This window comes from Myotis lucifugus, unplaced genomic scaffold, assembly GCF_000147115.1.
Source record: "Myotis lucifugus unplaced genomic scaffold, Myoluc2.0 scaffold_651, whole genome shotgun sequence".
Taxonomy (NCBI): Eukaryota; Metazoa; Chordata; class Mammalia; order Chiroptera; family Vespertilionidae; genus Myotis; species Myotis lucifugus.
In genome coordinates this window covers 214,169-239,380 of record NW_005871699.1, presented here as the reverse complement: position 1 = coordinate 239,380, position 25,212 = coordinate 214,169, and the positions used below count along the sequence as shown (strand labels likewise).

Sequence of the window (25,212 nt, the reverse complement as noted above, 5' to 3'; positions counted from 1 at the left end):
TTGCCCTAGCCATTTTGGCTCAGTGGATAAAGCGTCGGCCTGTGGACTGGGGGGTCCCGGGTTCGATTCCGGCCAAGGGCACATGCCTGGGTTGCGGGCTTGATCCCTAGTAGGGGGCATGCAGGAGGCGGCTGGTCGATGATTCTCTCTCATCATTGATGTTTCTATCTCTCTATCCCTCTCTCTTCATCTCTGAAATCAATAAAAATATGTTTTTAAAAAAAATCACAATGAGTTACCATTTCATATCCATTTTTTGAGAAATTAGAACTTCCTGCACTGCTGGTGGGAATGTAAAATAGTGCAGCCACTATGGTCGTTCTTAAAAAATTAAAAATAGAATTATATGATGCAGCAATTCCACTTCTGGGTATACACCAACAGAATTGAAAGCAGAGGTTTTTGAACTTCGCAAAAAAATACCCTATGTAAAGTACACTGCGGACTTGTAATATTATTCTAATTTCTGTGTAAATCTAATTTGCTCCAGACTCAGAAACAGCAGCCAGGCTGGAGGGAACACACATACAGGAACCTCAGCCTCGGGGTGTTACGCACTGTCCCTTCGGGGTCCCTGAAGAGGAAGGGGCGGGGCCGATGTTGCTACGCATGCGTCGAGCTCCTCGGCGGGGAGTGGCCGCTCTAGGCAGCGGGGAGGTCGCAGGGTGGGGGAGCTGGGAAACAAGTGCGACCTTTCCTCTATGGTCGGAGCCCCGGGCACCTTCCCTGGCGCCTTAGGTTACTTCCGGAAGTGAAGCTGCCACCTCCTCTACTTCCGCGGGGTCCAGCCTGGGGCAGCGGACGGGTGGGCCCCGGCTTGAGCGCAGTGGTAAGCAGCCGCGCGGCGGGTGATAGCGAGAGGGCGACCCAGGCTCGAATTCGGGGCGGGGTGTACAGAACGGGCGTGAGGTTCGAGGTCCGAGGAGGCGCGCGGGGCTTTCTTGATCCAGGCCCGAGTTCTGAGCAACCTCAGCCCTGGCCTTGAGGTGTAAACCCCCCTCTTGGCCAACTTCCCCCATCCCTTCCCGGGAGCCCTACGTCGGCACGGCGGGTCGGCGGGCCTCGCTGGTGTCCCCTCGAGGGTCAGCACAGCCTGTCGCTCCGGCATCTCCCCAGGGCGAGAAGGAGGGGGTGTCGCTTCCACGATGAAAGGGGACGACTGGCGTCCCCGAGGAGCACCTGCCGCAGCCTGCGACAATGCGATCAGAATTTATTAGGCTCCTGATAAATGCCAGGCTGGGCTTCAGGTCTAATTGGCGAGGCACTACCTGCCACAAAACGGAACGATTGCTCCCGTTTTAAAACGGGATAACGGGCGCGCAGAAAGGCGAAAGTGAAATCGCACATTCACACTGGGGATGGGCTAGACTAGAACCAGCTCTGTGGTTCCGTACTTACGGGCAGAAATCTGAACTTGTGCAAAAGGGAATTTTATTTTTTTAAAAAATAGGCAAATGAGATTCAGGCTGTGTGTCTAACGGAATCTTTGGCAGGCAGGGCCTGTCAGTGCCCCAGGCGGCTGCCCTCCTACTTTGGTGAAGAGAAGTGAGTCAATAGCTGTTGTGCCCTCAAATGTCGCCGTTGGGTCCTCCTCACCGAAGCCCATTGGTTAGTCCATTGGGGGTTGCCTTTATGTCACACTCTGAAAGGCCAATAGGAAGGAGGTTTACTCCCCCTTCCAGCCCCCCAAGGCACACCCGAGTCCTTTCCGAGCGCACGTGCGTAGTGAATTGTTTGGTTTGTTTATGTTATGGCTGTTTTGTTTCCTGCCTATCTCCATAAACTTGATAAAATACTGTTTCTCCAGTTCTATATTCTTTCTTTCCTCTTTTTTTTTTTTAAAAAAAGCTCTAGTGCTTGGTGCTGGCACTACTTATATAGCTGGCACTCAGTAAGGACAACTATTAATTTTAATACCTATAGACCATACAGTAGTTTCTATGGTTAGAAGTTATCACTTAAGCCTCCTTCAGAGTATATATATATATTTTTAAATATATTTATTTTATTTCAGAGAGGCAGGGAAAGGGAGAGAGATAGAAACATCAATGATGAGAGAATCATTGATTGGCTGCCTCCTGCACATCCCCCACGGGGGATCTAGCCCGCAACCTGGGCACGTGCCCTTGACTGGAATCGAACTCGGGACCCCTCAGTTCGCAGGCTGACACTCTATCCATTGAGCCAAACAAGCCAGGGCCGGAGTATATATTATTATCCTGAACTTATAAATGGGAACTTAGAGGCTCAGGGAGAATAAATGAGACCTGCTTTGAAACCCAGGTCTCTCATTCTGGAGACTATACTGACTGAACTATACCAGCTTCTCCAGGGAAATTACAGTCTTTGAGATGAGGAAACATGCACAGATAAAAGTTACTGGTATATTAATGCACAGAGGCAGGAAGGGTTAATGGGGGAGGGGGGAATATAGTCATTAAAGACGTTCAAATAAAAAGTTAATTTGGGTCTTGTCAGCTGGACACTTGGCTTAGATGGTGTGGAGCTGTGTTACAGATGGAGGGAACAGTATGATATGGAAAAATGAGCAAGGAGCAGAAATTAATATGTGGGACTAGAGTATGAATAGGTGCATAGTAGGGGATAATCACAATAATAATAATAGTTAACACTTAAATTGCACTATGGGCCAGGCACTATTCTCAGAGCTGTGTACATGCTAATTCATTTAATCAACAACCCTATCAGGAAGATACTAGAATATCCCCATTTTACAGATGAGGAAACAGGAACAAAGGCTAAGCGATTTGCCTGAGGTCACACAACAAATAATTGGTGGAACTGGCTTGAGGAAAGGAAGGGCTTGGTCAGAATTGTGTTTCAGGAGGATGGTTTGGGCAGTGGTGAGTGGAGGGACTAGAGAGAGGAGCACATGAGATTAGTAGTGTTACTGAAACTGTTCTGTTCATACCTTACCCATATGTTGTCTGAAACATATATTTAGGGCATATAAATGTTTTTTGTACAGACCTACATCAGAGTAAACTCGGGCCGATTGTAACTGCGTATTACCAAATATTTGTTTGTAATCCACCCTTTTGGTGGATGGAACAAAACCAAAAGACAGAGCCATCTTATATTTTGGCGGGAAATTCACCCGCACTCCAAGTGTAAATAGAAGCACAATAAAAGGCGATGTTCCTGTACAGAACAGCTGTGTAGTTACCAAACTTCTGTGTGCATACGAATCTCTCCTGAGGGGCTTGTTTAACATGTGCATTCCTGAGCCTCCCTCTCAGATATTCTTTGGTGATATCTTCTTCCCCTCTGAAAGGCCAATAGGAAGGAGGTTTACTCCCTCTTCCAGCCCCCCAAGGCACACCCCAGAGTCCTTTCCGAGCGCACATGCGTAGTGAATTGTTTGGTTTGAGCACTCTGGAAGTTGTTATGGATATTAACCAGCATTTACTATCATCAAACTTCCCAGGTGATTCTGATGGAGGATCTAGGAAATTACTGTGTTAGGGAGTCAATTTTTGTTGATTTGATTTTCATTTACAAATTTCTGGAGCCCAGCTTTGTGCCTGCAACTCAGGGGTGATGATGGAATTCTGTCAGTTGGTTTCTGACCTCAGGATTTGGTCAAAGAGGCAAAGACTACTCAAACAGTAATGTGCAAAAAGTGTAAGAGCAAGCTAAACCTGAAAAGGACATGTCAGTTTTTAATATGTGAATCATAATAGAATCGCTTATAAACAAGAGTTATAAGTATAGTTTACTGGTACTTACCAGTAGTTTTTTGATAACTTTCTGAGTTATTGTATTTCTACAGCATTTAATACAGGATAGGTCATTGAATATATGCTGTGTAACAGAAAAGAAAGAGGACAGTCTCTAGAGAGAGCCAGGACACCCTTCTCAATGTGCTCTTTCTTCTTGCTCAACACCACTAATAGGCAGTAAATCACGGGTGCAAAAGTTCAGGCAGCAAGTCAACATCCAGTGAGCTACTAGCCACCTTTGTCCTAGTGATTTCTGACCTCATCCAGAAAGAAGATCTATTTGGAGCCAGAGAAACACAAGGTTCTGTATGCTAAGAGCCTGGAAATGCTTCTCTTGTAAAGGCTTCTCTTAAGGAAAGCCAATTTTTGCCACCTGCCAGAAGTGCACGTAAGTCTCTTTTATTGCCATTGCTGACTCTTGCCCTGCTTACATTTGGGCACTTTTTTTTTTTTAATTTCATAGTCACTAGAAATGCGTAGTCACTCTTTGAACATTTACTAATGTCTGTAGTATTTGGGTAGTGTTTATAGTGATGTCCCCAGAGGTGGACTTGGGTGCCAGAAATGGGGTGCTCCCAACCACCCTCACCCCTATTTCTATTGTGAATGTTTGCTTATTTATCTCCTAGACAGCATACTCACTTTAGGAGTCACATGTGAGAGTTCATGTTTCAAAATGCAGTGTTCTTAGATTCTAGTTTGTTTTCACTAGTTTGGACTTCTCAGCTTTGCAATAGCAGCTCTCTGATGTGGCCTTGATAATAAAGCAGCAACTCGGTCCTTTGAACTAATAACTGTTATTGATTACATTATTGGGATAATGTAGTGTTATGAGGACAAACTTTTAAGTCAGACCAGGATTTGGGCCTCCATTTTCTTGTCTATAAAATAGAGATGATAGTAATAATTATCCCTTGGGATTCTTATGCCTTTCACATTTAAGGGCTCGGTAAATGTTAGCAATTGTCAATATTCTCTGATGTCAGGTAATGTGTATTGAGAAGAAATGGTCTAATTAGAGGCCCATATAAAGCCAAAATATTTTTATTCTTGTAGTGAACAGCTCTGCTAAGAAATGATTGAGATCATAATTTTCAGGCTAGAATCCCTATAAATTTGCCCTTCAAAGAATTATTCCTAAAGCATTAGGTATGTACTCTAATCACAACAAGTGTCTTGTTGAATGAAGAGGTAGAATTATAATTATATACCACTGAACAAACCAGTTTGAAGATTATGATCTCTTAGAGTAGAGGTCGGCAAACTCATTAGTCGACAAAGCCAAATATCAACAGAACAACGATTGAAATTTCTTTTGAGAGCCAAATTTGTTAAACTTAAACTATATAGGTAGGTACATTGTTATTAACTTAATTAGGGTACTCCTAAGGCTTAGGAAGAGCCACACTCAAGGGGCCAAAGAGCCGCATGTGGCTCATGAGGCGCAGTTTGCCAACCACAGTCTTAGAGAATTAATAATCATTACATAATGAATCTTTATAAGCTAAGGTGTAAAAATTCTTAACTTGAACTCAGAATTAATGCATTCTTTTGTTATAAACTCAATAAAATGTATTAATTGAGTGCCTGTTGGGTGACTAAAGAATCAAACAGGTAACAGCATAGTAATCATGAGATAGTAGCCCTCTGGATACTGACCAGATCAGATAACTTTGCTTCCAAAGGAGGAATAGCCAAGTTCATTCCAGGTTCTTTCATTACATAGAATTAATTACTGGGAGATTGTTTGTATCTCAGCCCCCTTTTTTCATAGATTTTTTTCCGATAGCTATACATGCCAATTAGGTATTTCTTTGGAAAACCATAAAAAAAGGTTATGGTGATAGATATCTTAAAATTGCCCATTATTGGAGACTGTGATCATTTTTTCTATCAAAACCAATAGACCAAACCCATGAACATCTTAGAAAAGGTTAACTATACAGTTTGTTCATATATGTGATATTCATGCCATATTTCACATATTAATACTTTTTAAGATTGTATGTCATTTGTTAACACTGAAATTTTAGAGATGGTATGTTCTTCAGGAAGTAATATGTCTCCAGGTGTTTTAAAAGTTACATTGGTGAGCTGTTAGAATGAGTTGATTATATGGCATGGACATGAGAACAACTTTAGGGATTCCTCAGTTGTATGAGTTGGGAAGTGTTATCCAGCTGGAATATGATATGGAAGAAGAGACCACATTTAGTAAACACTTCCTAAGTGCAAGAACTAACATGCATCCTATGAGGTGGGCAGTAGTAACCCCGTTCCTTGCATATGCTAATGTTAGACTTGGAGAGAATAAATTATTTCTCCATGATCTCATGGTTCTTAAATAGTGGAACTGGGTCTCACAACCTATCTCCAGATTTTATTATATATACATAAATATATATTTTTATTTTTTTTTAAATTTCAGAGAGAAAGGGAAAGGGAGAGAAATAGAAACATCAATGATGAGAGAGAATCATTGGTCGGCGGCCTCCTGCATGCCCCCTACTGAGGATCGGAGCCTGCTACTGTGGCATGTGCCCTGACCCGGAATCCAACTGTGAACTCCTGGTTCATAGTTCAACGCTCAACCACTGAACCACAACAGCCAGGTCCTATCTTCAGATTTTAAAACTAAGGTGCATCACACAGTCTCTCAGAATCAGGAAGTAAATAATACCTCCAAAAATTAAAATAAGTGTCTTTAAAGGCCTTGTATAAAATATTTGATTCATAGAAGAGCCCACAAACTCTCACTCCATTCATTTTGACCTAGGTCTCTGGGGATATGATGACAATAAAGCCTACTTAGAATTTTTAGACTTAATCCCTGCCTTCGAGTTCCTCCAGAGCCTTTCACACACTGCGTCTGCTTAGTAGGGTTATCTATCCTCTGAGTCTAAAGCAGAATAGAAGCAGTAATTTTAAAAATTATTGCCCTGGCCAGTGTGGTTCATAGTTGGAGCGTTGGCCTGCACACTGAAGGGTCATGGGTTTGATTCCTGGTCAGGGGCATGTACCTCGGTTGCAGGTTCAGTCCCCAGCCCAGTTGGGGCATGTGGAAGACAATCAATGTGTCTCTCTCACGTCGATGTTTCTCTCTCTTCCTCACTGCCTTCCACTCTCTCTAAAAATCAATGGGAAAATATCCTCAGGTGAGGATTAACAACAACTACAAAACATTTTGTCGATGCCCTGGCTTAGTTGGTTGAGCATCTCCCATGCAACAAAAGATCACAGGTTCACTAAATTCCCAGTCAGGGCATATACCTAGGATGCCAGCTCCCTCCACAGTAGGGGGCGTGCAGGAGGCAGCTGTTTGATGTTTCTCTCTCCCTCTCCCTTCCTCTCTGAAATCAATAAAAAAATCTATTTTAAAAAATTTAAACTTGTCTTTGAAGTTTGGTGGACTTTTCCAAATTCAGGCATTCTTTCCATTAGTTTTGAACTAGGTAGTTAACACTTGTAATTTCATGTGATAACTAAACATAAATCAAAGCGTATCCATGTGAACGGGGCACTCGAGGTGGGAATGGGATGACTGTCTTGCCACAATCCTAACCGTAGGCCCACCCGTCTCCCTGAGGCCTTTGAGACAAGGGGAAAAGACCAGGAGGCTACAGGGATGTTCTAACACATACTTGTGAAGCAACTCAGAAAAAGCCAGGAACCTCGCAGCTCCAACCTGCTGCTGAGTGTGCTGAGAACAGCTATAAGCATCCTCATGAACACTGGGCCTTCTCAAAGAAGCATTTAATCACAACCAGCGGAGGAGGGTGTGTTTAGTCAGAACCCACAGCTGGGAACTTTAGTGTCTCAGCTCGATTTTATCACTGAAGAGGCACTTTCATCCTTTAGAAGTACTGCTTTTTTTTTTTTTTAATGGCAATAACCCTAATACATACAGGTAGAAACAGCAGAAAAGATCTACTGAATTTGGTTAAGATGTGTATTTTTTCTGTTAACTTTCACTTTTTGAATTTAGGGTAAAATGAAACTAGCCAAATTCCTAAGGTGTAGTCCAAAGTGCATGCAGTTTTTAGTTTGTTGAAGACAATTATCAAACAGTGGCCACCTCAATTTTTCAAAATATGAGTTATGAAATACACTTTGATGTCAGTGGGTGATTTGTTTTCTCTCATGAAAAACAAACTTTCAGATCTGGTAAGCTAGGAACTACTGGGGCATTCTAGTTTTAAAAGGCTAATTTGTGAGAAATTAACTTCATATACAGTCATTTCTCTGCAAATGACTGAAATTCATACACTTGGCCTCACTCTTTTTTTTTTTTAATCCTCGCCTGAGGCAATTTTTCATTGATTTATAGAGAGAGTAGAAGGGAGGGGTGAGACAGAAATATTGATGTAAGAGAGACACATCGATTGGTTGCCTCCCACACACACCCCAACTAGGGCTGGGGATCGAATCTGCAACCAAGGTATGTGCCCTTAACCAGAATCGAACCTGGGACCCTTCAATCCATGGGCCAATGCTCTGTCCACTGACCCAAATTGACCAGGGCATTTGGCCTCACTTTTAACTCCCAACTTCTGTTTGTGTCTCCAGTTGCTCACTAGACAGTTGTACATCACCTCAAACTCAACTTTTCTAAAATCCAACTAACCTTTCCAAGATGGCCCCATCTGTTTACAGTGACCTATTTCTATCAGATGTACTGTTCTTCTTCCCCAGTTCTGAAACCTAGCCAGCATCTTGGATTTTTCTTTCTCTCTAGGCACCAAAGTCCACAAATAATAATAATAATTATTATTATTATTATTATTATTAGAAATACTACTATTCTGTTTTTATTGATTTTAGAGAAAAGAGAGAAACATCGATTTGTTCCACTTATTCATGCATTCATCAGTTGCCTCTTGTATGTGTTCTTACCAGAGATCAAACTCATAACTTTGATGTATCGGGACAACACTCTAACCAACAGAGCTACCCAACCAGAGCCCATAAATTATTTTCTTAACATCTTCTAGATAGATTGATCCCTTTCTTTTACTACCTTTGCCATTTTCATTTTTGTCACCTTAGTTCCAGCAGTGATAACAGTTCATTTGTAACTTGTTCCAACCTAATCCTTCTTGATGAGATTTATTATCCTAATGCACAGCTATCTGATCTCATTGCCTCTGAAACCTTTATGTGCTCCCATTGGCTCACCTGTCTTTAACCAGGCACATAAAACCCTGTATCTGACCTGTAGCTCCTATATCACTCATTGCTCCCTATGAAAATACTGAGAGCAGCGCCCAAGTCAGGCCCATCTTTTCTGACCCCTTGCCCAGCCCTCAATGGAAGCCTTGTATCTTTCCTTTGACACTGAGTCCAGATGTGAATATGAATGTACCTAAAGGGCCTTCCCAATGTCCAAGCTCATAGGAAAAGTTCAATAAATAGCAGTGTTTCAGTTATTTCCTGGGATGATACTATCCACATGGTAGTTGTTTAATAACTATTAACCAAGTAAAGAAACTACTCAAAATGATTTCTTTTTCCAAAAACCTATATATAAGATCTCTCACTTCTTTAGCAATTTGAAGAGACTGTACAAAGTAAAGCACTTAGAAAATTTTTCAAGGTTCCTAAATAGCCCTGGCCAGGGTGCTTAGTGGTTAGACCATCAGCCTGTGCATCAAAGGGTCTCAGGTTCAATTCCTGGTCAAAGGCACGTATCTGGGTTGCAGGTTCACTCTCTGCTACCCCTGCCCCCAGCCTTCCCTGTCCTCACATTGATTTTTTTTCTCTCTCCCCATCTCACCCTCCTTTCTGCTATCTCTAAAATAAAAAATAAATCAATAGAAAATATATCCTCAGGTGAGGATTAATAACAACAAAAAGTGTTCCTAAACATACAAGTAATGAGCAAATGTGATTATCAGAAATAATTTAGAATTTGTCATTAAGAACATTTATTTAGATTCTTTTCTTCCAAATAGAACGTTTTGTTTTGTTTTTAATATATTTTATTGATTTTTTACAGAGAGGAAGGGAGAGGGATAGAGAGTTAGAAACATCGATGAGAGAGAAACACCGATCGAACCTGGGACCGCTTGATTCCCAGGCCAACTCTCTATCCACTGAGCCAAACTGGTCAGGGCTCAAATAGAACAGTTTTTAATAGACCTATACAAAAAATTATTTCCCTCTTTGCTACCATCAATTGTAAATAACTATTATTTATTTAAATTAACACTAAGCTTCGCCGGAACTGGTTTGGCTCAGTGGATAGAGCGTCGGCCTGCGGACTGAGGGGTCCCAGGTTCGATTCCGGTCAAGGGCATATACCTGGGTTGCGGACACATCACCAGTAGGGGATGTGCAGGAGGCAGCTGATCGATGTTTCTCTCTCATCGATGTTTCTAACTCTCTATCTCTCCCTTCCTCTCTGTGAAAAATCAATAAAATATATTTAAAAAAAAAAATTAACACTAAGCTTAAAATTTAGTTCTGTTAGTATTCTGAGTTGAAAATCTCCCATTAGTGTTTGGCCAAAAGAAATATAATACAGTATACTTTTTATAATTTTATATATATATATTTTACAATTATTATAATGTCAGACATTTTCATTAAGAACAACTCCATAAGTACAAAGAAAAACCAAACAATCATGACCCTCTCCACTCAACACACCCACTACTAATACTTCATTGTATTTTCTTCTAGTCTTTGTTTATAGATTTGCTAATTTAAATTATAGTGTTATCATGTTCTATGTAAAAATGTTCACCTTATAAAGGGTGATAAAATTCCCTTATCACTGCATTTGAAAATCAGGTAAATTGCCATATGCCCAGCTCTGTACTAGGCACTTTACTTGCATTCTCTTATTTCATCCTTAAAACCTCCTAATGAATAGCTGAAACAAATATAATATTGAATGTCAACTGTAATTGAAAAATGCCTTTTTTAAAAAAAGATTGATTCAGTGATACAGAGTGACCCATATTCTCAGGTTAATATGGACTCTTCAACTGGTGATAAAAATTCTTGGAATCTTAAAAATAAACAAACAAACAAAAAAACTCCTGATGAGGTAAATCTATTACCACCCCCATTTATACTTGAGAAAGCTGAGACTCAAAGAGGTCGAGACCCACAACTGGTAAAGGGCAGAGGTGGGGTAAGAACCAAGGCAGCCCAATCCTGGGACCTGTGTTCTTTTTTTCTTTTCTTTTTTTCAATATGTTTTTATTGATTTCAGAGAGAGGAAGGGAGAGGGAGAGACAGATAAAACATCAATGAGAGAGAAACATCATCGGCTGCCTCCTTCATGTCCCCTACTGGGGACCAAGCCTGCAACCCTGAATTGAATTTGGCAACCTCCTGGGGCATGGGTCAACGCTCAGTCACTGAGCAACACTGGCCAGACTTGGGACTTGTGTTCGTACCTACTGTGCCTGCAAAGTGTAAACTGAACTCAGTGTGATCAGTGTGACTGATTTACATTTTTTCTTTCACAATAGCGACATTGAGAAACTCACCCACTAGTGCCTACACTGTGATAATACCAGGAACACAATGAATAATCATTTTTTAGCCCCTGTTTAACCACACTCCTAGCCACTTTACTGTCATGGTCTCTAGTCCTCACAGTAAGTCTTAAAGGTTTTGTATTGTTACCACCATTTCATAGCTGACAAAAAGGCCCAGGGAGCTCAAGAAATTTTATGCACAGTCACAGAGCTAGTGAGTTGGAGAGTTGAGATTCTAACTCCATGGTATTCTCCATCATACTGCCTCTTAATAAAAAAGTCTCATGAGCCTTAGATGAGAATAAGAAGAGAATGGATCCTTTGCCATTTGCATATTAGTGATATTAGCATATTTCTCTGGCACCAAATTGGCCAGATCCAGAGGGCATGATATGCATGTTTGGGTTGATTTGGGGAAAAGGGTAATATTGAGCCATGGTGGGGTTGATCGGGCACAGAGCACCTCAAAAAAAAGGCTTCACTTACTTCTTGGAACTGCTCCTGTGGGAGCCTCTGAAATCAAATGGCTATGAAATAAATAATTACCTAAAGGAAAGGCAGATTTATTTGGACAAAATGTGTTATTTACATGAAATACATTTTGTTGTTGTTAATCTGCACTCCAGGATATTTTTCCATTGATTTTTAAGGAGAGCAGAAGAGAGAGGGAAAGAGAGAAACATCAATGTGAGAGAAACACATCAATTGATTGCCTCCTGCACGAGCCCCGATCAGGGCCCAGGCCAGGGAGGACCCTGCAACCAAGGTAGATGCCTTTGACCGGAATTGAACCCGGGAACTTTGGTCTGCAGGCCGACGCGCTATTCACTGAGCCAAACTGAAATACATCTATTATTGCCAACTCCAGACATTTCACCGGGCCAAGAAGCTGGTTTATTTTAAATCACACCCACTGAAAAGATTTTAATTGAGAAAACTGAGACTAGAGAAATTACATTTTCAGAAGAAATTAGTGAAAGAGTAGGATCTAGAATTCACACTGCCTCCCAAGTCTGTTGAACTTGCCACTACACTATTTTGCTTTACCTAATTTTCAAAAGTAAGACAGGCCAGGAAGAAATTCAATAATGTTTATCTGGTTTTTGGAATGTGAATTTTTAGAAATCAAATGTGTCACATTTAAAAATTAGCTTTAATTGAATGGCAGTAATCTCAAATACCTACTAAACTAATTGTCCTATTTCTGTTGCTGTCTCTCTCTTTTTCTAGATTTAACGATGCTTTACAGCAGTATTCTAAGTCTGAAATTTTCTATGCCTGTGAATCCCACAATTTGCTAAGAGATGGAGGAGTCTCAGCAACATGACCTGAACACGATGACCCTTGAGAAAGATGATCCCCTCGAGAGCACCAGCCCTCAGATTTCTGTTAGTGAATTTTCTTGCCACTGCTGTTACGACATCCTGATTAACCCCACCACCTTGAACTGTGGGCACAGCTTCTGCCGGCACTGCCTAGCTTTATGGTGGACCTCTTCAAAGAAAACAGAGTGTCCAGAATGCAGAGAAAAATGGGAAGGTTTCCCCAAAGTCAATATTCTCCTCAGGTATGCTCAGTCCATGTTGGTAGCACATACTGCTTGTTCGATATGGTTTCTCTTAATGGGGCAGCCATGTCTGAAAAACAGACACACAGAGCTGACCTCCACTGTGGTCATTCTGGATTTGCTGGAATGTAAATCAGGGAGCTCAAGGACCTGAAAATCCAAACTCCCTTCCTCATAGGTGACTGTGATTTGTTTATATTTGTTATAAATAAAAGAAATTCTCCTTATCAGACCATTGCTTGTAATCCTTTGCCATATAATACTTTTTTAAAAATATTTTTTTAGCCCTAACCGGTTTGGCTCAGTGGATAGAGCGTTGGCCTGGGGAATCAAGGGTCCCAGGTTCGATTCCGGTCAAGGGCATGTACCTTGGTTGCGGGCACATACCCAGTGGGGAGTGTGCAGGAGGCAGCTGATCGATGTTTCTAACTCTCTATCCCTCTCCCTTCCTCTCTGTAAAAAATCAATAAAATATATTTAAATATATATATATGTATATATATTTTTTAATTGATTTCAGAGAGGAAAGGAGAGGGGGAGAGAGATAGAAACATCAGTGATGAGAGAGAATTATTGATTGGCTGCCTCCTGCACACCCCCCACTAGGGATCAGTCCTGCAACCTGGGCATGTGCCCTGACCGTGAATCAAACTGTGACCTGCTTCACAGGTCATCGCTCAACCACTGAGGCACACCAGCCAGGCCATATAATACTTTTTATTGATGTGTATTCAATGAAAACACTCTAGGTCTAATGGGGAAAATGCTATCTATATATATAAAAGCCTAAGTGACTGGCCGACCAGCCAGTAGCTATAACGCGCACTGACCACCAGGGGGCAGGATCTGCTGAGCAAATTTACAGAGTGCCCTCTCGCACTCCAGAACCCCTCGGGGAATGTCGGACTACCAGTTTCGGTCCGATCCCCATAGGCCAGGCCAAGGGACCCCACCGCTGCACAAATCTGTGCACCAGGCCTCTAGTAACTATAATTCTGAATAACTGGTTTGATGCTGACTTTCATAGTCTTTGACTAACCTCTGTGCCAGCTAACACATTAATTGAAGTAGGTTCTATTGCATACATAGCATCACACAATAAATGGCAATACACCTTTCAGTTATCAGGTTATTCCACTCATAATGTTCGTAATGTTTAAAGTTCTTTGGGGATGTTGCTTATTATGAGGTCTTTGAGACTAAATTCCTTGTCTCTTCTTCTGTTGTTGTTTTGGTATTAATAGAGTACCAAAAAGTTCCATGAAAACATTAATTCAACTTTCTCTTTTTCACAGGAGGTGTATTTACAAACACTTTGGTCTTGATGGTTAATCTTTTCTCTTACTACTCAACTTCACTTTTTTCTTTTCTTTTTTTTTTTAAATATATTTTTTATTGATTTTTCACAGAGAGGAAGGGAGACGGCTAGAGAGTCAGAAACATCAATGAGAGAGAAACATCGATCAGCTGCCTCTTGCATACCCCCGACTGGGGATGTGCCCGCAACCAAGGTACATGCCCTTGGCCGGAATCAAACCCGGGACCCTTCAGCCTGCAGGGCGATGCTCTATCCACTGAGCCAAACCGGTCAGGGTGACATTTTTCTTTTTTTACAAATTAATTTTTTTTTTTTTTGAGAAAGAGATAGAGAAACACTGATTTGTTCCATTTCTTTATGCTTTCATTGGTTGACTGTATGTGCCCTGACCAGGAATCAAACCTTGGTGTATTGGGACAATGCTCTAATCATCTGAGCTATCCGGCCAGGGCACGAATTAATTTTTAATAACCTAAGCAATACATACATACATTCATTTGTTTACATTCTTTTTAAAATATTAGAGCATTACTGATAAAGCTAAAAATCCCTTTGACCCCCTCTCCATCTTATAATCCTTCCTTCCTTTGTCCCAGAGTAACTTCAGTTATGACTTAGTTGTGATTTCTTTCAGACTTTAAAATATATATATATATATATATGCCAATAAGAAATGCAAACACTTTCTCATATCAGTGGTATTCTATCTGTATAGTTCTAAAGTTTACTGTTTTCAGCCCTGACCGGTTTGGCTCAGTGGATAGAGCGTCAGCCTGCAGACTGAAGGGTCCCAGGTTCGATTCTGGTCAAGGGCATGTACCTTGGTTGCGGGCACATCCCCAGTAAGGGGTGTGCAAGAGGCAACTGATCGATGTTTCTCTCTCATCCATGTTTCTAACTCTCTATCCCTCTCCCTTCCTCTCTGTAAAAAAAAAAAATCAATTAAAGTTTACTGTTTTCATTCAACACTATGTATGTCTTAAATTTATCCATCTTGATAAACAGTGATATCCAGTAAATTCATTTTTAAAGCTATGTAGTGTTCCATTGTATGAATATACTGTGTTTTATTTAGCTGTTTTCCTAATATGTCCCCTAAAAATGGGTCATTTCCCATTTTTTTACTGTTTCAAAAGTACTAGAGTACTTGCATATTATTAAATGTTGACAGTATTGTTTTGGCTTTTAGACATTGTAAGTATATTTAGCAAAACAACTCTGTTGTGATTTTTTTCTGTTCTCCATAGGGATGCCATTGAAAAGTTATTTCCTGATGCCGTTAGGATGCGATTGGAAGACGTTCAGCAGAATAATGACATAGTCCAGAGCCTTGCAGCCTTTCAAAAATATGGGAATGATCAGATTTCTTTAGCTCCCAACGCAGGCCGAGTGAATCAGCAGAGAGGAGGGGGATTCTTTTCAGGAGTGCTCTCAGCTTTAACTGGTGTGGCAGTAAGTTGATAACTTTTTCACTGTCCCCACCTCCCAGGGTTTCTACTGAAGTCAGTTCTGTTTAAATAACCTAAATGATTGATGACATAGCTGTTTGTGGTAATTCAGTGCATTCACTGAAATCTGCTGGGTTGTATGAGTCTTTGAGGATGTTGCTTACTCAAGTCGACAACATAATAGTCAGAGCCCAGTAAATGTTAGCTTTCTCTCATTTCATCTTCCTCCCATTTTAGAGATGAGGAAATACGTGTCAGAACTGGAATATGAGACCATGTCTGCCTTGATAGTGTCCTGAGCACAGCCTTTTACTAACTCCCAATGTAAAGACTATTTCCTTTATTTAAGTTCCATGCTACAGAAATCTATATGTTATAAATTTTTCAATAGAAAAAGCACATGAGTTAGTCATGTTGGCCGGGTTGATGGAGTCATGGGTTCGGTGTTCCCAGGCACCCTGTGAAGAGTCCCTCCCGCTCCTGTCTCTGTTCCCCTACGACCCAACAATCAGCAGAGAGTTGAGCCTGCCAAGAGTTGTGCTCCCCCGCTTTCTGGCACTGGCCTTGCCCTGCTTCTGTGTACAGACTTGGCATAATTCCCTGCTAGCTCAGCCTCTTCCCTTCCCTGCCCCACATTCACATATTTAGAAACTGGCACCCCTAACTTTTCTGTGTCTTAAAGTCCTTGTCACTTTTCCCCAGGTGGTCCTGCTCGTGTATCACTGGAGCAGCTGGTCCACAAGGCTGTGGCCAAATGGACAGCGGAAGAAGTTGTCCTCTGGCTGGAGCAGCTGGGCCCTTGGGCCTGGGCCCTTGGGCCTCTCTCTACAGAGACAGGTTTTTAGCCGAAAGAGTAAATGGAAGGTGAGGAGCAAATTTTTTAAAACAGCTTTATTGAGACATATTTACATACCAGAAAATTCACCATTTAAAGTGTATAGTCAGTGGGTTGGGTTTTTTTGTTGTTTTGTTTTGTTTTATATCGTATTGATTTTTTACAGAGAGTAAGGGAGAGGGATAGAAAGCTAGAAACATCAATCAGCTGCCTCCTGCACCCTCCCCACCCCGCCCCACCGGGGATATGCCCACAACCAAGGTACATGCCCTTGACCGGAATCGAACCTGGGACCCCTCAGTCTGCAGGCCAACGCTCTATCCACCGAGCCAAACCGGTTAGGGCAGTCAGTGGTTTTTAATGTATTCACAGATATGATAATGTTCTAGTTTTAGAACATTTTCATCACCCCCAAAAAGAAAGCTCAATCCTTGTATCCCCCATCACTCTGCCCTATGTACCACCATTCTACTTTCTGTCTCTGTGTATTTGCCTATTCAGAGTATTTCATATAAATGGAATTATACAATATGTGGCCTTTTATGTCTGGCTTTTTCATATCATGTTTTAAGGGTCCATCCAAGTTGTAGCATTCATTTTTATGGCTGAATAATATTCCATTATGTGACTATACCACATTTTATTTATCCATTCTGTAGTTTATGGAGATTTGGGTTGATTCCAGTTTGGGCCTATTATGAACAATTCCACTGTGATCATTTGTGTACAAGTTTTTGTGTGGACATATATTTCAGTACTCTGGGAGTGCAATTGCTGGGTCATAAGTGTGTGTTTAACTTTTTGAGGAACTGTCAAACTGTTTTAAACTGAAAATACGGTGCACTAAATAGATCTGTGTCTATATTTACATATTTGTGTACATGTACATATAGACACATGCATGTATATATGGTAGAGCAGCGGTTGCCAACTGGTGGTCCTCAGACCACTGATGGTCTGTGAGGTCCGAAAGGTTGGCAACCTCTGTGCTAGAGTCTATTTAATTGATCTCTACCAAAAAATATTTGGATTATTTTTTTCCTTTTATAGACAGTTTCACACACACTGTAGCAAGTACCTGGAGGAACGCATTAGTATGAGGAACTGATAAGTTGCTCTGAGGAGGCCTGCTTCTGCCCATCAACAAGCCCCTGCCCTTCCAGAGCACTGTCCATCTTTGCTGGGATCCCTCCCTTCCTTGGAGGGACTGTGTAGGGATGTTACTTAGAACACCATGCAGTGCTGAGAGGAGCTGCTTGTTTCAAACTTGGAGTCCACTCACTGCCAGGCTGCCTGACTGTCCCACTTCCCACCCCAGTCACTTTCCTCCCTGAACTGAACTTCTAATATTTGACTCTCTTTTGTGTAAACAGAATGCTCCCACTGTAATTGTCTGGGGGATTTTTTGTGTAAAAGTTAGTGTGCTCCCTCCCCCAGCCCAGAATTGTGGTTTTAAAAAACATTCTAGTTAATACAACATATCTTTGCATAACTGCCTTTCTTCCAGAGGACAGATTCCTAAAACTGGAATTGCTGGATCAAAGGGAGTAAATCTTTGCTACTTAAATATTAGCAAATTGCCCACAAAGGACATCAGTGCACAGTCCTCCAACAGTGGTGTGGGGCTCACCTGCCAGTGCGCAAGGGAGTTTCTAACAGTGAATCACTGTGCAGGTGGATTTGTGTTTTCTGATGAAAGGGGATAGATAAGACATCTACAATTATTTTTATTAAATCACTACCCCGAAACAACTACTTCTAATGTCATAATGTTTTATTGGCTTTCTTCCCAACTTTTTTTCTATGCACACACAATTTTAAAAAACAGAGCAAGCCCTGGCCAGTGTGGCTCAGTTGGTTGGAGCGTCCGTCATCCCATACACCAGAAAGTGTCAGATTCGATTCCAGGTCAAGGCACATATCCAGGTTGTGGGTTTGATCCCCAGTTGAGGCACCTACAGGAGGCAACCAATCAGTGTTTCTCTCTCACATTGATGTCTCTCTGTTTCTCTCCCCCCCCCCCAATCAAATAAATAAATAAATAAATAAATAAATAAATAAATAAAATTGTCCCACTTTTGATGTTTAGAAAAAAGGAAAAATAAAAAACAGTAATATGTGAGAGATCAGAGTGCATAGCTGAAAGATCAAAGGTTAGGAGCAAAGCAGGCCTGGGTGTGGCTTGGGTAGGTCACTTTATTTCTCTGAGCCAGTTTTCTCATCCACAAAATGGGCATAAGGCCACTTACCCTACAGAATTGTTAAATGGATCAGTGATGATTTATGAAAGTATTTTCTTTTTCTTTTTTTTTTCTTAAAAATATATTTTATTGATTTTTACAGAGAGGAAGGGAGAGAGATAGAGAGTTAGAAACATTGATGAGAGAAACATCGATCAGCTGCCTCCTGCACACTCCCCACTGGGTATGTGCCTGCAACCAAGGTACATGCCCTTGACCGGAATCGAACCTGGCACCCTTGAGTCCACAGGCCGACGCTCTATCCACTGAGCCAAACCGGCCAGAGCTATGAAAGTATTTTCACATAGTCATTGGCAAATAGTAAGCAGTCAATTGTTTGCTGTTATTAATGGTATTTTACATATTAGGTGTCTTACCTTACCTCAAGGCTAAAGTATTTGTGTTGATAAGATGGAACTCTGTGGAAAGTTTCCTTCCAGTACACAACCTCAAAAAAAATTCTCCTGTCACCTTCTCCACCACAGATTGCTTTTAACTTTAACAGAGGAAGAATTTTCAAGGGCACCATATATCATAGAAAACAGCAGCCACAGAAGAGCCATCCTCATGGAATTGGAGCGTGTCAAAGCACTAGGCGTGAAGCCCCCCCAAAATCTCTGGGAATATAAGGTGAATTCTTTATTTTTTTTAATTGAAAAAAGTATAGAAAACAACATAAATCACCTGCATGCCCACTGCTTAAAACATCACAGATATGATTGAAGCCCTGCCTCCCACCCTCTCTATAGGTCCCACACTCCTACAGCAAAGCACTAGGAGCATTGTTCTATACGCTTTTAACCTTAACCTAAGAGGCGTGAACTGAGCCTGTCCTTCTGCAAGTGGTGTTTATCTCTGTGGCTCCCGTTCATTCGTTTTCTTTGTGGGCAGTTTTCCATTGCACAAGTTTGTGACAATGTATGCATTTTCCTGTTGGTGTACACTGAGATTATTCTCATTTCTGTATTAACTGTATATGTTTATGTGGTATTAACAATTCATGGGCGTGGGGTGGGGGAGTTCATGAAAAATGTCTTTTATGGGCTTCTTAAGGGGTAATAATGAAAAAATGTTGGGAAACAATACTTTAGAATAAAGTATTTCCATATATGTCTATGTCTCACCTAAGTTAGGACACAAAGTTATTTTTAGAAGTTAGATTTTTCTAGAAACTATTAGTATGGGAAATTTCAAACATACCCAAAAGCAGGATAAAAAAAACTGCCATCTGTCCATACCAGGGCCATGTTTATTTCAATAATACCCCCACCTAAAGATTATTTTGAAAATCTGAGAAGATTTATGCCTTAAGGAGCCCTTTAAAGACTTGACTTGGGGAGTTGAATACACAATACAATATACAGATGATGTAGTATAGAATTGTACGCCTGAAACCTATATAATTTTATTAACCATTATCACTCCAATAAATTCAATTATAAAAGGGGGGAAAAAGAATAAAACAAGATGAAGCCTGAAAAAAAATAACTAAAATACCACCATTGTACCCCCTAAAATAATTCTCTATATATTATCACTTGTCAGTATTCAAATATCCCACATCATTTTTTTCCCCAGTAGATTTGTTCCAAACAGGGTCCAAACAAAGTCCACTTTTGGTTGTTATGTCTCCTAAGTCTCTTAGTCTATAGGTCCTCCTCCTCGTTTTTGTTACCCTGTATTTGTTGAAGAAACCAAATAACTTGTCCTGTAGTTTTCCCACATCTTGAATTTTGCTGGTTGTCTTTCTGTGTTGTCACCCAATAGGTTCCTTTGTCCCTTACATATCCTGTACTCTAGTAGTTTGATCTAGAACAGCAGTGCTCAACCTGTGGGTCACGACCCCTTTAGGGGTCTAACGACCCTTTCACAGGGGTCGCCTAAGACCATCAGAAAACACATATATAATTACATATTGTTTTTGTGATTAATCACTATGCTTTAATTATGTTCAATTTGTAACAGTGAAATTGGGGGTCACCACAACATGAGGAACTGTATTAAAGGGTCGCGGCATTAGGAAGGTTGAGAACCACTGATCTAGAGCTTGCTTTGGTTTCAGTTTCATATTTGGCAAGACTACCTCATAGGTAATGGTGTTTTCTTCCATTAAGAGGCATATATATATATATATATATATATATATATATATATATATATATATATATATATATATATATAAATGCAAAATGACCGGACAGCGGAACGACCGGTTGCTATGACATGCTTTGACCACCAGGGGGCAGACCCTTGAAGCAGAAGCTGCCCACAGGCCCTGATTGCCTGATTGGGGCCTGCCAGCCAACCTCTCAGTCTCTCCCCCCTAGCCAGCAGGCTCCGATCACCCGATGGGGAACGGGGAACCAGGGGTGGGTGGCGGTGGACGTGGGTGGCTCCAGGCCAAGGTGGGTGCAAGTGAGCGGGGCCCGGATCACCCTACCAGTTGCCCCACACACAGACTGGTAGCGGGGGGAGGGACCGGATGCTGGCAGCTGCAGAAGATCGGCCCTGATCGCAGGCCAGGCCTAGGGACCCTACCCATGCACAAATTTCGTGCATCAGGCCTCTAGTAATGTTTATAATGTTCAGTTGTCTCTTTTTTTTTTTTTTTTTTTTAATATATTTTATTGATTTTTTTACAGAGAGGAAGGGAGAGAGATAGAGGGTTAGAAACATCGATGAGAGAGAGACATCGATCAGCTGCCTCCTGCACATCTCCTACTGGGGATGTGCCCGCAACCCAGGTACATGCCCTTGACCGGAATCGAACCTGGGACCTTTCAGTCCGCAGGCCGACGCTCTATCCACTGAGCCAAACCGGTTTTGGCACAGTTGTCTCTTTTCTATGGTTACAGCCACTGTGACCATTGATTGTTTAGATTCATTGTTCATTAAGGGTTGCAAAATGGCGATACTGTAATTCTCTCATTTCTTTTTTTTTAGTCCTCATTAAGGATATCATTTTATTGATTTTTTTTTTTTTGAGAGAGAGAGAGGGAGAGAGATAGATTCGTTGCCCCGACTGGGACTGAACCAGCAACCTACGTATGTGCCCTAACCAGGAATCAAACTGAAACCTTTTGTTGTATGGGACGAAGTACCAACCAACTGAGCCACCTGGCCAGAGCTCATTTTTCTTCATTTGTTAGCTGAAATACATCTGAAAAAAGGGGGGGGGCGGGATTTCCTTCAACAACCATTTTGATTACCCTAATAACAGTTTAGACCAGAAAGTCAGATTAAGTGTTTGATTCTTTCCCTTTATTTAGCTGTTTCAGAAGTCTGATTTGACTCCCTGTTAATCTCCAAGGTGACCAATTTCTCTCTTTAGGAACATTAACTGAAGACTAACATTCTTGATATGTTTGAATACATTTCAGTAATTATTCTAATTGATGCTCATATTGTTCCATCTTTTTTGAGGAGGAGGCTCCTCAAATTATTTTCTGAGTTTGTTTTTTAAATTTAACTTTTGAATTGAAGAATAATGTGCTTGCTAGTGAATCCTTTCAACATGACCTCATTAGTCTTTGATACTTTTCCTTTCTCAAAGACAAGATGTTCAAGTTACTCTTGTACCTTTCTGTACCCAAATCTGGAATCAGCCATTTCACAAGTTGTTCCTTTTTAAAGTAATCTTTTACTATAGAAAACTTTATGTATAAACAAAAATAGAAGGAAGAATTTATTCATATGCAAATTCAACATGTATTGACTCATGGGCATTCTTATTTCATCTGTCCCTCTTCACACCCTCCCCACACCCCTAATCCTGAGAATTTATTAAAGCACTAGAGGCCCAGTGCATGAATTTATACACAGGTAGAGTCCCTTGACCTAGCTGGCAATCAGGGCCTCTTGGTGGGGGATGAGGAGGTCGAGGGAGGTTGGCTGTGGGAGCGCACTGACCACCAGGGGACCTCTCCTGCATTGACATCTGCCCCCTGGTGGTCAGTGCACGTCATAATGACTGGTCGACTGAGCGTTAATATGCTTATTTGCCATCCTTACATTTTCTTTGGTGATGTGTCCATTCATATCTTTTGCCCGTTTTGTTTGATTCTTAGTAGCATAAAGTAAGTTGAATTATTTTAGTTACTTTTACAATCAGGAAAAATATGAGTACACTTCATTGTAGCAAAGTTTACAAAAGTAAATAAAATGAAAATAAATTGCCATAATCCTACCTGAGTTTCAGACAGTTAGCATTGCATTTTGCTCTGTTTTATTCTAGAAAATTTTCTGTGCATAGTTTAAACCAGCCGTGGGCAAACTACGGCCCGCGGGCCGGATCCGGCCCGTTTGAAATGAATAAAACTAAAAAAAAAAAAAAAAAAACCGTACCCTTTTATGTAATGATGATTACTTTGAATTTATATTAGTTCACACAAACACTCCCTCCATGCTTTTGTTCCGGCCCTCCGGTCCAGTTTAAGAACCCATTGTGGCCCTCGAGTCAAAAAGTTTGCCCACCCCTGGTTTAAACAGTTCTTTTGTGTGTATTCATTCCGCAAATGTTTATTGACAAGTGGTGTGACCCAGGTGCTCCACTAGGAAAAGGATCTCAGCCCTGAACAAGGCCTTGCTTTCATGGTGCAGATACCATTGAGATCAGAATGCTACACATCTTTGAATATTTTTTTCACCTAACATTGTTCATGAGCATTCTCCAAAACTTTTCATATTCATTTTTCAATGGTTAAATATCTACTGAACTTTATTACTTAGGTTGCATATCTTATTTTTTCTCTGTCATACACAATGCAATGCTAAGCATTTTGTACATAAGACCTTCTTCACTTCAGAATATGTTTAAGTAGTGCCTACTAATAAATTGGTTAAATGAAAACATTTTTAAGAGTGATGCACTTTGCCCTGGCTGGTTTGGCTCAGTGGATACATCATCGGCCTGAGGACTGAAGGGTCCCAGGTTTGGTTCCCGTCAAGGGTACTTGCCCGGATTGCCGGCTCAATCCCTGTAGGGGGCGTGTGGGAGGCAGCCGATCCATGATTCTCTCTAATCATTGATGTTTCTCTCTCCCTCTTCCTTCCTCTCTGAAATCAATAAAAAAAAAAAATTTTTTTTTAAAAAGAGTGATGCACTTTGGCCCTTGCTCTTTGGCTCAGTAGATAGAGGGACAGCCTGTGGACTGAAGGGTCTCAGGTTCAATTCCGGTTAGGGGCACATGCCCAGGTTGTGAGCTTATTTTCCAGTAGGGGACGTACAAGAGGCAGCTGACCAATGATTCTCTCTCATCATTGATGTTTCTATCTCTCTCTCTGTTTCCCTTCCTCTCTGAAATCAATAAAATATATATTTTTTTAAAAAGAGTGATACATTTTGCAGAATTGCTTTCTAAAAAGGTTGTGTTCTACTAGTAGTGCCTCGGAGTATGCTTCTCATCCCCTCTCCCTTCCCTAGCTGTGGAGAGAGGTTGGATCTTTATATAACTAAGCCTCTTCTCTCCATTCATTGTTTATGCAAACCACGCAAAAAATGGCTGATGGCAAGGGGCGTGAGGTTGCAGACAGAGCATAGGTGGGGACTGGCTGCCAGGCTGTAACATGACCTTGTGCTCACTGTCTTCTGCAGGCTGTGAACCCAGGCAGGTCCCTGTTCCTGCTGTATGCCCTCAGGAGTTCCCCCAGACTTGGTCTGCTGTACCTCTACCTGTTTGACTACACAGACACCTTCCTACCCTTCATCCACACCATCTGTCCTCTGCAAGAAGACAGCTCTGAGGAAGACATCTTCACCAAACTTCTGGTAGGTCTGCAGTGCCTTGAATGAAATTATTCTACCATTTCTCAGTGTGGTGCAGAACTGGAGACATGGCTGTAGCTTGTCATGAAGAGTAAACAACTCCGGCTTTCATTTGGATTTTGCAAGGAGATCCTCTGCAAGAGAAAATAAAGAAGGGACTTTTGCCCTGGCTGGTTTGGCTAAGTGGTGGGAGCATAAGCTCACGAGAACCAAAGGGTCGTGGGCTCAGTTCCCAGTCAAGGGCACCTACGTTGCAGGCTTGATTCAGGGTCAGGGTGCATGCAGGAACAACCAATAGATGTGTCTCTCTCAGATCGATGTTTTCTTTCTCTCCTCCACCTCCCTCCCCTCCACTCTCTAAAAAATTAATGGAAAAAATACCTTTGGGTGAGGATTTTTAAAAAAAAGGATCTTTTCCACCCCAAGAAGCCTATTTTGTTTCCCATATTGCATAGCAAGAGGGGCTATCCTCTGGATTTGAAATGTTTAGCGGGGAAAACCAGCATTTCTTTTATACAACATAGGATAGGTCCAGATTGCCTGAGGGTTAGATTTGTGAGTCTGCTAGCTTGGTAATCTGTCTTTCAATAGGATCCCCAAAGGATGAATGATTACTTGTGTTACCACAGACAGGGATAGTATTTGTCCTATTGGCCATAACAGTAAGCCAGCATCCAGCTCACTGATGGGAGTCCTCTTGTAACCTGAAATGGTTGCCCATCATGGCTCTTGTTTCTTCAGTTTGACCCATGGATCCTTCAGAGTTATTGGTGGATCCCATTGACTAGGTGATTTCTTCTGTCTAGT

At 41.4% G+C, this 25,212-nt stretch overlaps 1 protein-coding gene across 1 annotated transcript in view; it reads left to right on the top strand.

The window, feature by feature from the left end:
- Positions 1–632: 632 nt before the first annotated feature.
- Positions 633–25,212, top strand: part of LOC102425937 (bifunctional apoptosis regulator) — a 28,174-nt gene continuing 3,594 nt past the window's right edge. Inside the window, 8 exon segments of the mRNA XM_006109831.3 lie at positions 633–829; positions 12,464–12,800; positions 15,366–15,570; positions 16,269–16,293; positions 16,296–16,369; positions 16,372–16,430; positions 19,127–19,271; positions 24,235–24,408. Coding sequence (XP_006109893.1) covers positions 12,538–12,800; positions 15,366–15,570; positions 16,269–16,293; positions 16,296–16,369; positions 16,372–16,430; positions 19,127–19,271; positions 24,235–24,408 — 945 coding nt within the window. The 5' untranslated portion in view covers positions 633–829; positions 12,464–12,537.